Genomic DNA, 15,231 nt, shown 5'->3' with positions numbered 1-15,231 from the left:
TGAAAGAAACTATCTATTTTAAATTTCTCAATATTTGTGATATCCAAAATGTTTATTTGAATATGGAAAATAGCTTTGAATATTGCCAACCATATGATATGCTCAATTAAAGTCATAGATGATGTTTATCAAATTGGTTTTAAACTCTGCTGCATATTTCCCTGTCAAATATATAATCTCAAAATTGTCCGATAATGACGTTATTTCAAACAAGAGGCTCTTAAGAGCCAGAATAGCTCACCTGTAATATTATTTGGTTAAATCTTTCATCAATGATTATTTTTGTTTTCAATTTATATTAATGAATGGCTTACAACTGCCATTTTAATGTTCTTTGTATCAGTCATATTTTCTTCAAAAGCAACAAATTGATATGTTCCATTTTAGCCACAGTGGCTATATTTCTTGTTGTACAAGGAAATAAAAAAACAAAATTTATACTAAATACTCTGCAACTCATTCAGAAAACTTTTATGAAGTAAGCAAACTTCATTTTGGTCTCTTGTTTAGAGTTGTCTTATTGGCAATCATACCACATCTTTTTTTTTATATAGATGAACAAATTGTGAAAAAAATGTATGTTAAGGGCAATTACCTCTTAAGGGTTCAATTTACAATTTCGGTCATTAAACTTATTTGTATATCTTACTTTGTTAATCATATTTGCTATTTACAGTTTATCTTCATCTATAATAATATTCAAAAAAATAACCGTAAACTGCATATTTTCCTTAAAATCATCAATTCATGGACAATAATCTAACAATCAGATACCCGATTTGGCTAATAATTTCAGGGCAGGGAGAATTTGACTTAATGAATACTTTACCTTCTTGTCTGATTTGCTCTAAATGCTTTAGTTTTTCAGATATGTCCAAAACTGCATTTTACCCCATGTTCAATTTTAAGCCATGGCGGCCATGTTTTCTAAGAAAACAGAAAATAAAACACAAAATTTATTTTAGATACCCGATGGATCATTCAGTCTAATTTTGGTTGGAATTGGTTCAGTAGTTTCAGGGCAGAAGATTTTATGAAGTTATAAAACATTAAAGAGCAACAACTCCTTGAGGGGTCAATTAACAATTTTGGTCATAACACTTATTGGTAGATCTTATTTTGCTGAACACTTTTGCTGATTACATTATATCTTTATCTATAATAGTATTCAAGATAATAACCAAAAGCTGCAAACTTTCCTCAAAATTAACGATTTAGTGGCGGCAACCCAATAATAAGTTGTTAGATTCATATAAACATTTTAGAACTGATAGAGCATGATCAAATGATCATGTTTAGCACACACCCTACTGCCCTTCTCTCCCATGTAAGATTTGCTCTAAATGCTTTCGTTTTTGAGATATGAGCCAAAAACTGTCTTTTACCCCTATTTTTAGCCATGGCGGACATATTTTTTGACGAAACAAAAAATTAAAAAAATCTTATTTAAGATACCCTAAGGATCATTCAGCTCAAGTTTGGTTGGGATTATTGGTTCAATAGTTTCAGAGGAGAAGATGTTTGAAAAGTTTACACCGGACGGACGACGACGGGCACTAAGTGATGACAAAAGCTGACTTTTCCTTCGGAAAGGTGAGCTAAAAATTATCTAAACGCTGATATAAACATCCCAATTGTTAAACATAGCAGTAATCTGTGTTATTAAAACATTCCTATTGAATTCCATATACTAGTATCTGTAAAACATTGTTGTGACGTCATTTTATTGTTCTACCTGTTCTTTATTTCAGTGATTGGACTATCATTTACCTGTAAGAAACCATTATGTTACTTTAAGCTGTCCAATATTTTTAAGAATATCCCTCTCCTTTCTTAAAAAAATATTGGACAGCTAAAGGTAGCATAACTTATTCTTACAGGTGAATGATAGTTCAAACACTAAAATAGAAAAACTATTAATGACCCTAACTGTTTTCATCACAACCAATACTTATATCACAGCCATTTTTCTCATGTTTTTGGGTTGCCTCTTTTTGCACAATTTCAGTAAGATGATTATGCTCGTTGTAAGTCTTGTTTTTATTGCCCGTCTTGTTTTTGTTGCCTATATAAAATTCTTTTATCAACAGATTTGTCTTCGTCCAACCTTAGGTAATCACAATTGACCTCTGGTGTTGCTCTTATTCTCCCTAACATCATTTTCAACTACAATTAAAATGAAAAAAAGCAATAAAGTAATGCTTTTTAAATTTGATAGATCATGCCGCAATACAAGGGCCGCCAACAACCTAAACCTTATCCTGCGTACAAAGTGCGAATCTAGAACTTCCTTTATCAACTAGGGGACTATAATACTTTTAAGAATTTTCAGTTTTCGGCGTTGATTTACAAGTTGTTGATTTTTTAAGTTATTGTTTGAATATGAATATAATGCAACACTTCGCTTATGAGCGACGATGAATATGGGAGCATAATAAAGGAAGACATTACCGCATTGCATCTGTCAAAAAAAACAATCGTGTGTCCTATTCGCACTTTGTTTGCAGTGATCGTTTTTTTAAAGTTTTTTTTTTCAAAAGAAAATCGAGACAAAATAACGTTTCGGTAACATTTAAAAACACAAGGGACGCAATACACAAATAAACGGGAACAAAAAGAGCGATACGACCTTACAGAAAGAAAAAAACAGAAAGGGGGGAGGGGGTATTCAGCTGTTCAGGTGGTACCGTTTGGTTAAACAATAACAGTCTCTTGAAAATTCCAACAAAAGAATATAACTGATTGCATGTTGTTAGTTCGTTTGTTCATATTAATTATGTATTTGAAATAAAATCGACTGCGGTGCACTCTTTTCTTTTTTTTTCCTCATTAACCATGTTAACCCTGATTAACCCTGTAAAAAAACCCGAGAAGAAACAAGAAACTAATAGGAGAGGACTACATTTTGAAATATAATATATATAAAACATTATTAGCTGCTTTGACTGTATTCTCTTTGCAATCCACACTGAAATAACGTATCTGAATAGATTCTTAATACACATTTGACTTTAATCCAAAGTTTGAAACAACACAATAACTAACAACGACATTTCTTTCTTCGTTTTTGCATTAAGAATATAATTTCATCACTTTATCCATTTTGAAACACAAAACGCATGTAAAGGTATTCACGGAAACTATGAGTTGTCCTTGCGCACGCAAAAGTCATGATACGCATACCCTGTGTCTTATTCATCATGTAGCAATACATGTTGTTTACCTTTAGCTGTACTTTCTTTTTGTCTATTTTTTTAAGTTGATCTACTGTTTAAAGGGGCCAACATGTAGGATATATTTTAATATTATAATAGTTTATTCACAAAACAATTTTCATACTTAATGAAAATAAATCTTTGCTTGCTTTTTCCTTTTGAATTATCTTTTTGACGTGTTCAACGATGTTTTAAGTAAGATATAAGCCTCTAACAGTCCATTCTGTAAAATATTGAACAGGTCTTCGGCCTGCGGCCTCAAACCTGTCCAATATTTTACAGAATGGACTGTTATCGGCTTATATCCCTTAAGTAATTCGAAAAAAAATAATATCTAGCATACACATACTTATACATCATTCAAGTATGCTCACAAGGAAGCTATTAAACCAAGACTTCCAAATTGTGAAGTTGAAATCATCCCTTCGTTAATTTTACGGAAGCCATCACGAGTTGGTTGACCGTTATGAAATAACCGTTTCACAAATGATATTCCTTACGTCGTAACTACAATCCCCTTCCCTTTCATGAATGTGACCTACAGAATTAGACTATTTACCGGAATTTGATATAACATAAGCAACACGACGGGTGCCACATGTGGAGCAAGATCTGCTTACCCTTCCGGAGCACCTGAGATAAACCCTAGTTTTTGGTAGGGTTCGTGTTGCTTATTCTTTAGTTTTCTATGTTGGGTATTGTGTTCAATTGTTTGTGTTTGTCTTTTTCATTTTTAGCCATGCGTTGTCAGTTTATTTTCGATTTATGAGTTTGACTGCCCCCTGGTATTTTTCGTCCCTCTTTCAATTATACTTAAAAGGCATGGGTTACCTAATATAGCAATACGCCAGTAACCAAAGTTGTATGGTTATAAGTTCTATTCTATTCTATAGAATATATTGATTATTCAGGGTTTTTTTTACTCAGTATAAAGGATGGTAAGTACCTTTACGATCAAATTGCTATAAATAGTGTTCCAGAAATAAAATATTTCAGATTCTTTGTTGAAACAAAATATTTAAAACTGCAACAACCATAAACATAACTACATGTATACTGTAAAATAATATAACATTAAAAGAGAAGCGGAGGAAACCGAAAAAGTATCAAACTAATAGGTCGACGACAAACTAACACCCCATGTCAAAAAACAAAAACGACCAAACAACAGTTACATAGAAAATTTAAAACTAAGCAACAGGAACCCCTGCTTTGAGGGTCTTAAGTGCTCTGGATAACATTTACTACAGATAAGAGCTGTGTTACTTTTAAAAACATTAATTAAATTGTTTTTACCAACACGAACTGTAACCGTACAATATGTAAATCTTACAAGAATAAAACTAACTAGTTTTTGGCACTATTTCGAATTGATTTATATGATGCCTTTCATGATGGAAATTAAATAACGATGTTCGAAACTCGTCAACCATTTTGAATTTTTGAACCAAGATAATAAAACAAAAAAACTGTGAGAATTGTAAACGGAAAATGACCAGTCGTATCAATAGGATAAATAGTTATTAAAGGTACCAGGATTATAATTTAGTACGCCAGACGCGCGTTTCGTCTACATAAGACTCATCAGTGACGCTCATATCAAAATATTTATAAAGCCAAAACAAGAGCAAAGGTGAAGGATAAATTTCTACATTTATACACGTATCACCTGCCATATGTCTCGGTAAAGATGTCAAAAACGGTAACAGGACGCATTCGGTAAATTTAGATCAGGCGATTTGCTACACCTAATCCCTTAGTTTGGATGTTTGTTATGTCATCGTTTTAGACGAGTATCTCCGAAACTAACGTCTGAGGTTATGAATTATAAGCCTGCTGTGGTTCAACAACCACTGAGTTGGTACCACTTCTGGTGTACATTTCATCTTGTGTTTATCCCTGTGACAGTTAACAGTACTGTTGTGGAAGGCATGAAGGCATGTTCTCTGCAAATGCTTGGTCGAAATTTAATTGTGACGTTAACTTTTCATGGTTTCTATTGAGTTTTCATATTGTTACGTCACGAAACAAAGGCGACCTCACATAAAAAGTACACAACTCTCTTCAAATCTTTGAAAAAGAAGGCTGAAAATTATTAGATAAACAGATTCCACCACTATAACTCGTGTATAACGATATTTCCCCACTCTCAACAATTACATTTTAATTAGTTTAAAAGCTCGGCAAGCCTTGCGTTTTAAAAATCAAAATTTAACTGCCTCCAGTTGAGAAATATCAGAACACACTTGTTGCAGTTGTGGAATCTATATTTATCAATATTTGGCACTATCTTCTATAAAATTAATAATTTGAATGATGTTTAAACATCGTAATGCATATTGAAGTGCGTATTGTTTCATTGGTGGATTTTAGTAATGATCTCATACAAAATCGTCGAGGTATAATTAAAAACAACAAAATAAATAATATATATTTATATGTTAAAAAAATTATAATAATAATGAGACAATGTAATACAAATATTCATAATAACTGGGTTTTTTTTTTGGCTGCCGATCCAACAATGTTTATCAAGATGTGATTGTCAAAACAAAATAATCCTTGGACATACATGTTACTAAATATCTGTATTTCTCAGTCGGTTAAATCCTTTATATGTAAGGATAAAATCTCATAACAAGTAGTATGAAATAAAACGTAAGTTATAGTGTTATAAAATCTGTTACAGAAGGGACATATCGCTTTGCACTAATGTCTGATAATTGAATTTTGGGTTTATTCGCTTATCTTTATTTCACAAGATCCATCAACCATTTCCAACTCTTTTGAGTTGAAGGAGACGATCAACTCTCTAAGTCCAGCTTTTGTGGGTAAGATTTCGATTGTTGTCATGAAGGTTTGAGTGCTAGATACAATGCTGAAAAATATAATGTAAGTGTTAAATTTAAAGTCAAAGTTTTGAAAAAAAACATTACTTTACAACTTTCATTGGTATAGTCAAACAATCATTTATGTACGACAGTAGTAAAATAAATTATTGAATTAAGGAAGACATGTTGAATACATTCAAAGATGAAGCATCGATGAAAGATAAAAAGAAGAACATTGTAATAAACAAGAATGTGTCCATAGATCACGAATGCCCCACTCGCACTATCATTTTCTATGTTTAGTGGACAAATTGGAATAACTAGAGGCTCTCAAGAGCCTGTATCACTCACCTGACTTTACTTGGGTATTTAAAATTATATAAAAAAAAAAGATAAAATTTGGCTACAAAGTAACAACACTTGGCAAGCACCTCAAAAGGAACATTCATGCTATGTTTGGTTTCATTCCATTCAGTGGTTCTCTAAAACAAAGTCATTTGTATGCATTTCCCATAGGGTCCTATGTTAAACTAAGTCCCCTGCTGGCAGCCATCTTGGATGATGGATCGGCTACAAAGTAACAACACTTGGTCAGCATCTCATCAGGAAGATTCATGCTATGTTTGGTTTTATTCCATTCAGTGGTTCTTTAAAAGAAGTCATTTGTATGCGATTCCAATAGGGTCCTATGTTAAACCAAGTTCCACATTGGCGGCCATCTTGGATGATGGATCGGCTACAAAGTAACAACACTTGGTCAGCACCTCATAAGGAACATTCATGCTATGTTTGGTTTCATTCCATTCAGTGGTTCTCTAAAAGAAGTCATTTGTATGCATTTCCCATAGGGTCCTATGTTTAACTAAGTCCCCCGCTGGCGCCCATCTTCGATGATGGATCGGCTACAAAGTAACAACACTTGGTCAGCACCTCATAAGGAACATTCTTGCTATGTTTGGTTTTATTCCATTCAGTGGTTCTCTAAAGAAGTCATTTGTATGCATTTCCCATAGGGTCCTATGTTAAACTAAGTCCCCCGCTGGCGGCCATCTTGGATGATGGATCGGCTACAAAGTAACAACACTTGGTCAGTACCTCATAAGGAACATTCATGTTATGTTTGGTTTCATTCCATTCAGTGGTTCTCTAAAAGAAGTCATTTGTATGCATTTATCATAGGGTCCTATGTTAAACTAAGTCCCCCACTGGCGGCCATCTTGGATGATGGATCGGCGACAAAGTAACAACATTTGGTCAGCACCTCGTAAGGAACATTCATGCCATGTTTGGTTTCATTCCATGTAGTGGTTCTCTAAAAGAAGTCATTTGTATGCATTTCTCTTGGGTCCTATGTTAAACTAAGTCCCCCGCTGGCGGCCATCTTTGATGATGGATCGGCTACAAAGTAACAACACTTGGTCAGCATCTCATAAGGAACATTCATGCCATGTTTGGTTTCATTCTATTCAGTGGTTCTGTAGAAGAAGTTCAAAATGTAAAAAGTTAACGACGACGACGACGACGACGGACGACGACGACGACGGACGACGACGGACGACGGACGCCAAGAGATTAGAAAAGCTCACTTGGCCCTTCGGGTCAGGTAAGCTAAAAACTCTAATTTGGCATTAAGATTAGACAGATCATATCATTAGGAACATGTATACTAAATTTCAAGTTGATTGGACTTCAACTTCATCAAAAACTACCTTGACCAAAAACTTGTACAATCATTTTCTATGTTCAGTGGACCGTGAAATTGCTGTCAAAACTTTAACTTGGCATTAGAATAAGAAAGATCTTATCATAGGTATCATGTGTACTAAGTTTCAAGTTAATTGGACTTCAACTTCAACAAAAACTACCTTGACCAAAAACATTAACCTAAAGCGGGACGGACGGACGAACGAACGGACGCACAGACCAGAAAACATAATGCCTCTCCACTATCGTAAGTGGGGCATAAAAATAATATTAAACTTTGTTTTATGTAGTGAACATACTTGTATTTTGTACCAACTATTCCAATTACATACTTGAATATACACGTTTTATGAATATCTTCACCGAGCAGCTATATATGTTGTATAAGAATCCTTATTCAATTTAACAGAGAATACAAACCTTTGAGGTATAACTTGGTTTTTCGTTAAGCCGGTACCCTCAACTGTCAATTCGCTACTAGTCAATGCACATGGAAGTGGATTTGTGAAAGAGACTTCAGCTTTTATCTTCTCTCCAACCTTTCCAGCAGCTGGTGCCTAAAGCAACAGTATCGACATATCACTATCTTATAAATGCAAAACAACAAGGTACCATCTAATATTATCACATGATATAAGAAAAAAGAAAACAAATGAGACAGTTTTATAAGACAATACACGAAAGTATACAAAACAAAAAAGAAAGGTATTATTGTAGCAATACAAAATTACGTTTATGATTTAGTTCAACCATTATAGATATAAGGAAATAAGGATATAGGGTATAATTGGCAATGAGACAAACAAACAAAAATTCTAAAGGGACCTGAAACGATGATGTAAATAACTAACTATCAACACAATCAAAACAAATATAAAAGACAGCTTCCGCCGGAAACAACTAAGTTGCTGACTTCCTGTTCAATGTATTTTTACATAACGGTGAGTTGCCCGAGACGAAATCAAATTAGTGTTATGCGTCAGATACTAATTTTCGCGAATTTCGTGGTAACAGGTGAACCACGAAATTAAATGTTCAACGAATAACAAATTTCATCTAGTCTGATATGCAGACTTTGGCAAAACCACGACATCCATATCCACGAAAATGCAAATATTTTGCTATACACGAAAATCGGACCAAACGAAAATAAGTGAATCCACAGTGATGCTTAATTGAAGTTGAACACGGTTTTTTTTATTCCTGGAAATGTAATTTTAATGGAGCTCCTCTAGAAATAAATACCCTTTTAATATATACAAAATACTCATGAAATAGAAATGATATGTTCTTTATGGACACCTTTTCTGATTTTATTGATCATTTTGAAACCAGAATTACCGATGGACGGGTGGGTAAACAGACAAAACAGACGGAAGGATAAAAAGTGGACGGAAAAAAACTACGTAACCCCGGGTAACGTAGTAAGTACATGTTATAACTTTATAAAACTTTAATAAATCATACCTTGATTTTAAGTTCTGGTTTAATCAGGCGGAAGGTATCTTGATCAACGTATGTATGTTTAGTTTCTAGGATTGTACACATACATGACATCTTCATATGGCACTGGTCAACCAGTTTACTATAGTATTCATCAAATGTCACCTTGAGGCTCAATTCCTTACCTGCAAATATATAAATAGAATGTTAAGACAGTATATTTGTTTGTTGCTTATAAGTATCTTTAACTATGTGGCTAAATTGATACGAATTTAGTATAATTGGTTCTGAAGTTGATTTCTTTCTAGCTCACCTGGCCCGAAAGGCCAAGTGAACTTTCTCATCACTTGGCGTCCGTCGTCCGTCGTTATCCGTCGTCGTCCGTCGTTAACTTTTACAAAAATATTCTCCTCTGAAACTGCAAGGCCAAATTTTACCAAACTTGGTCACAATCATCATTGGGGTATTTAGTTTAGAAAATATGTCCGGTGAACCGGCCAACCAACCAAGATGGCTGCTATGGCTAAAAATAGAACATAGGGGTAAAATGTAGATTTTGGCTTATATCTCAGCAACCAAAGCATTTAGAACAAATCTGACACGGGGGTAAAATTGTTTATTCGGTCAAGATCTATCTGCCCTGAAATTTTCAGATGAATCGGACAACCCGTTGTTAGGTTGCTGCCCCTGAACTGGTAATTTTAAGGAAATTTTGCTATTTTTGGTTATTATCTTGAATATCATTATAGATAGAAATAAATAGTAAACAGCAATAGTGTTCAGAAAAGTAAGATCTACAAATATGACAACATGACCAAAGTGATCAGTTGACCCCTTAAGGAGTTTTTTTTCTTTATAGTCAATTTTTAACTATTTTTGTAAATTTTTATAATCTTTTACAAAATCTTCTTCTCTAAAACTACTGAGACAACTTTAACCAAACTTGTCCTCAATCATCATTAGAGTATTTGATTTTAAAATTGTGTCCGATGACCCCTCCCGCAAACTAAAATGGCCGACATGGCTAAACATAGACCATAGGGGTCAAATGCAGTTTTTGGTTCATATATCTTAAACCAAAGCATAAAGAGCAAATCTGATAGAATAAAATTGTTCATGAAGTCAAGATCGGTCTGCTTTGAAATATTCAGACCATTCAGCCAACGCTTTGTTGGGTTGCTGCCCCTGAATTGGTAATTTTATGAATGAAAATTATGCAGCTTTTGGTTTTTATCTTGAATATTATTATAGATAGAGATAAACTGTAAACAACAATAATGTTCAGCAAAGTAAGATCTACAAATAAGTCAACATGACCAAAGTGGTCAGTTGACCCCTTAAGGAGTTATTGCCCTTTATAGTCAATTTTTAACTATTTTGGTAAATTTTTGTAAATTTTTACAAAATATTTTTCACTGTAACTACTTGGCCAAGTTCATTATAGATAGAGATAATAGTAAGCAGCAAGAATGTTCAGTAAGTAAGATCTACAAACACATCACCATCACCAAAACACAATTTTATCATGAATCCATCTGTGTCCATTGTTTAATATGCACATAGACCAAGGTAAGCGACACAGGCTCTTTAGAGCCTCTAGTTTTTTTAATTATAGGACACTAAGCTTTATAATGATAAAGTATACAGTGTACATTATTGAGTAACCTTATTACAAACAGGTCGATGTATTGCCATATAACAAGTTGGTCTTAATGCCCTTAAATTATTGAACCTTCAAAACTGCAAAAGGCTAAAGCAATCTATCTGTGTAGATTTCCAACAAAAAATCGTTAAACAAATATACCTTTTTTCAGGTCCACCAACATTCAATTAAAATTATAATACAGGTATCATACTAACTTTTATTTGCTGCTATTTTCTCATTGTCAATAGCTAAATTCTTGATTCTTTTGGCTGGCACTCCAGTATAGTACATACTACTTGTACATATTGAACCAGACAGTGTCCGGATCTCTTTGCTGTTATTGCTTATCTTCAGAATAATCTCAAAATCTTTCCCGTATGGAGCTGTTTCTTTCTCTAGCAATTCAAACTGTACATCCTATATTAAAACATTATTTTCTTAATAACTTATAAATACCCGATGATCATTATGATATCTTATATGTTGAACTTTTAAAAAAAATAGTCAGGTGTCTATATTCATGTTTGTTATGCCCCATTTATGGGCGTTATGTTTTCTGGTCTGTGCGTCCGTTCGTCCGTCAGTCTGTCCCGCTTCAGGTTAAAGTTTTTGATCGAGGTAGTTTTTGATGAAGTTAAAATCCAATCAACTTGAAACTTAGTACACATGTTCCTTATGATATGATCTTTCTAATTTTAATGCCAAATTAGAGATTTTCTCCCGTTTTCATGGTCCGCTGAACATTGAAAATGATAGTGCGGATGGGGCATCCGTGTACTGGGGACACATTCTTGTTCCGTTCTGTTGTTATAAGAATCCTCGTTTTCGCTCATTTCGCTCAGTAGCATATTTGGGATCATTATCAAAATATTCAAAATTGAATACCTTTGGTAAAACGTATAATTAATTATTTGTTTCTGATTCGTCATAACTCCTATATATATTTTCATGAATAATCTAGCGGTAAATTCTGTAGCTTTTAAGCATACTGTTGTACATTCATCTAACAGAGTTGAGTTAGGATTTATTTAGCAATACAGTTTAGCCTCATGGAGTTATAAAGTTACCAAATGATTAAATTGGTATTGGGTTCATCAAACAGCAACTATTGATAAAACCTAAGCCACCCCACTTTTGGTTCTCATGTGATCACTGGTTTCATTTTATGTACACGTGAGCTATACATAGCATGCATAGGGCTCATTAAAACAGTAAGCTTATCCTTTTTATTGATACATAATAAATTTTGGATACATAGCATCATGTTTATTATGGTTACTCTCCTCATTTGTCACTAAAAATAATCGATCAATGAATGTCATACATGTTTTTTATATAGATTAGACCGTTGGTTTTCCCGTTCGAATGGTTTTACACTAGTAATTTTGGGGCCCTTTATAGCTTTTTTTTCGGTGTGAGCCAAGGCTCCGCGTTGAAGGCCGTACATTGACCTATAATGGTTTATTTTTATAAATTGTGACTTGGATGAAGAGTTGTCTCATTGGCACTCAAACCACATCTTCCTATATATATTAGCTAGCAATAAATCGACTATCGTTTAATCGACGCATCAGGCACAAGTACCAAGTCAGATACATGACGATTGTTGTAAATTTGCACCGTTGGTTGATATATTCGTCTTTTTAAATTTACTTTGGAGTTCGGTATTTTTATCAATACTTAGTTACATATTGATCTTTAGAAAAAGGTAGAAATGTAAGAAAAATACTTTATTATAGAGGTGACTACACATTTTATCAGTAAAACTAGTAATACTAATGTATAGAGTTACTTTTTATATCAGTAAATGCGAAATGTTTTATTTTGATTTAGTGTTTGCAGCTAAAGCAATAATTAATATTCCCTGAAAATTTTAAACGCCTACCATAGGTTTGCCTTCATGGTAGATACCTTTCTTACTAGACTCTTGATTGGCTCTCATCACTGCTGTTCTTTCTTCGTTTGAACCTTACATAGGAAAAAATAAAGATAAAATTAAATATAAATATATCATACATCATACATAACGAGCATTTTTTTATAATATTGTTCGGACTTTATTATAACACAAAAAAAATATCAAAATCAATACCACCTTTTCTTAGAAACAAGATTCTTTATATTAGAAAAAATCCCATATAAAGGCAACAGTAGTATATCGCTGTTCTATAGTCATAAACGGATTAAGCGAAAACAAATCCAGCTCATAACCCAAACCGAAAAAAACATCAACGGAACAACAGAAATACTGATTTGCAACAAAAACAAATGCCAACTAACATAGAAATTTTGAATGAATCAAAAGTTAAATATCTTTGGATTGGCTTTCGGTAGTCTTTATGATAAAAAACGATTATTTTTCCATTTCAAAGACGCAATTTACGCAATTTGTATAATGCAAAGTCAGGCAACGATAATGTACTGACGTTCAAACCTTGTAAATTGACCAAAAAGAACAAAGCAAGACAACTAATAAATCTGAGTGCAGTTAATAAAAAACATGTTTTGGTAGTGGAAAAAAACCAAACGAATAAATCAAAATTGTATTAAAGTTATTTTAAGCTCTGTTTATTGCTTATGAATTATAATGAGTGTTGGTTAATTTGGATAGCTTAAATTAAGGAGGTAGACCTAGGTTAAGGGAAATAACTCTTAAAATCATCAGTACGTTTGTGTCAACCATTTTCAAAAATATATTTTAAGCTTCTAGGTTACATAGATTAATTTCAATCTGTTTCAGGTAAATGCTTAAAATACATTGATGAACTTGACTTTTACAAACGCTTAACTGATTTAAAGAGTTATCTCCCTGAACCAAGGTCTACCACCTTAAGGCAACAGTATGTTGTCTATGTTCAAATCTCCTAAATACATTTGGAAAACAATAATAAAGACATAACAAAAATTGAGGGAATCGTATAAACAAATTGTCAAGTAAACGTTTCCCTCACTGAAATCTATGCAAATTTCGACATTTCATTTGTATCTCTATCAATTACCACTCTTAACCTCTATGTATTACCTTCTTGATGTTTGTACTGATTTGTCACATCCTCGCGAAATCTATCATAACAGAAAGTTTCCCAATTTCCCATTGGTTTCCCTGTTGGTAAATTTGTACTTATATGTTTTCCAATGCTGAAAAAATAACTGATCAATTTCAAAAGAACATCATGTTATTCAATTTATTTTTAAGACGAAGGTTAAACTGACCATAGACACTAGGACTAAAGTTTTGTACGCCAGACGCGCACTGCGTCTAAAAAAGACTCATCACTGACGATTAAATCTAAAGATTAAAAGTGCAAATTAAAGTACGTAGAGTATTGAAGACCCATAATTCCGACAGTTTTCACCGAAAATCGCTATTATAATATTTTCCTAGGCAAGACAATCCATAGTATTTCGAGACATTTAAAGTTTTGTAAACACTTTGTTTATAGTTATGGCAATATCAATAACTATTCTTGCCAACACAGAATTCGAAGCGCTCTCAGAGAAATTTGTACGGCTTTTGCAGTTTTTCCTTGCACTCAAACACAAGAGTATAACGACTTCACAAATATATCTAAGTCCTCAAATTTCAAATTTGCAATTACGTTAAAGCGTTAAATATATTTAAAATTGATATATCTTTGATTCAAGACACAGAAAATACTTCTAGGTGCGAAACGTTTTATATTTGTATGTCTGTTTGGTTTTTTTAATATAAATATACAAAAACAGTTATTTACACTAAAACTTATAACTTATATGTGTTGATTAAGTTGTGTGTGAAAATATGCGTTTTGATGCTGATTACCTGTGTTTGTTGAGTCCAATATGTTTGAGATCACCCGTTTCCTGCATTTGCCAGAATACCCTATCTGCATTCACTTCAGCGAAAACAAATGGTGTATCAAAGGGAAGGTAGACTTCACCGGTTTTAATGGCTGCTAATGGTGCAGGTCCACATTGATATATACCTGAGGTAATACATTTTACATTACAAAGTACATTAATTTTCTAAAATATCTACATCAATAAAGTAATTCAATGTTACACCAAAAGATAAATTAACAAAAATACCGAACTCCAAGGAAAATTCAAAACGGAAAGTGCCTAGGCAAATGCTAAAACCAAAAGCTCAAACACATCAAACAAATGAATACCAAACGGTCATATTCTTGACATGGAACATGCAGGCTTTTTTATGAAGAAAATAGTGGATTAAACCTGGTTTTATAACTAGCTAAAACTCTCACTTGTATGACAGTCGCATACAATTTCATGATATTGACAACAATGTGTGAACGAAACAAACAGACATAATATGTAAAAATGTCAAACATAAGGGTACGGCAGTCAACAATGTATCACAATCTTCTTTACTATGAAAACAATCAAATATGTC

The 15,231-nt window shown here is 33.2% G+C and overlaps 1 protein-coding gene across 3 annotated transcripts in view; it reads right to left on the bottom strand.

The window, feature by feature from the left end:
* Positions 1-5,635: 5,635 nt before the first annotated feature.
* Positions 5,636-15,231, bottom strand: part of LOC139523578 (hemocyte protein-glutamine gamma-glutamyltransferase-like) — a 28,363-nt gene continuing 18,767 nt past the window's right edge. For all 3 annotated transcript variants that reach the window (XM_071317701.1, XM_071317700.1, XM_071317699.1), the window contains 7 exons: positions 14,641-14,803; positions 13,861-13,976; positions 12,724-12,806; positions 11,054-11,255; positions 9,218-9,378; positions 8,171-8,307; positions 5,636-6,093 (listed from right to left, as the gene is read on the bottom strand). In XM_071317701.1, coding sequence (XP_071173802.1) covers positions 5,952-6,093; positions 8,171-8,307; positions 9,218-9,378; positions 11,054-11,255; positions 12,724-12,806; positions 13,861-13,976; positions 14,641-14,803 — 1,004 coding nt within the window. In that variant the 3' untranslated portion in view covers positions 5,636-5,951. The remainder of the gene's footprint in view (positions 6,094-8,170; positions 8,308-9,217; positions 9,379-11,053; positions 11,256-12,723; positions 12,807-13,860; positions 13,977-14,640; positions 14,804-15,231) is intronic.

The sequence above is a fragment of the Mytilus edulis genome, chromosome 5, assembly GCF_963676685.1.
Source record: "Mytilus edulis chromosome 5, xbMytEdul2.2, whole genome shotgun sequence".
Classification (NCBI taxonomy): Eukaryota; Metazoa; Mollusca; class Bivalvia; order Mytilida; family Mytilidae; genus Mytilus; species Mytilus edulis.
Note: the sequence above shows the minus strand (reverse complement) of the source record. Positions and strands in the feature narration are given on the sequence as shown.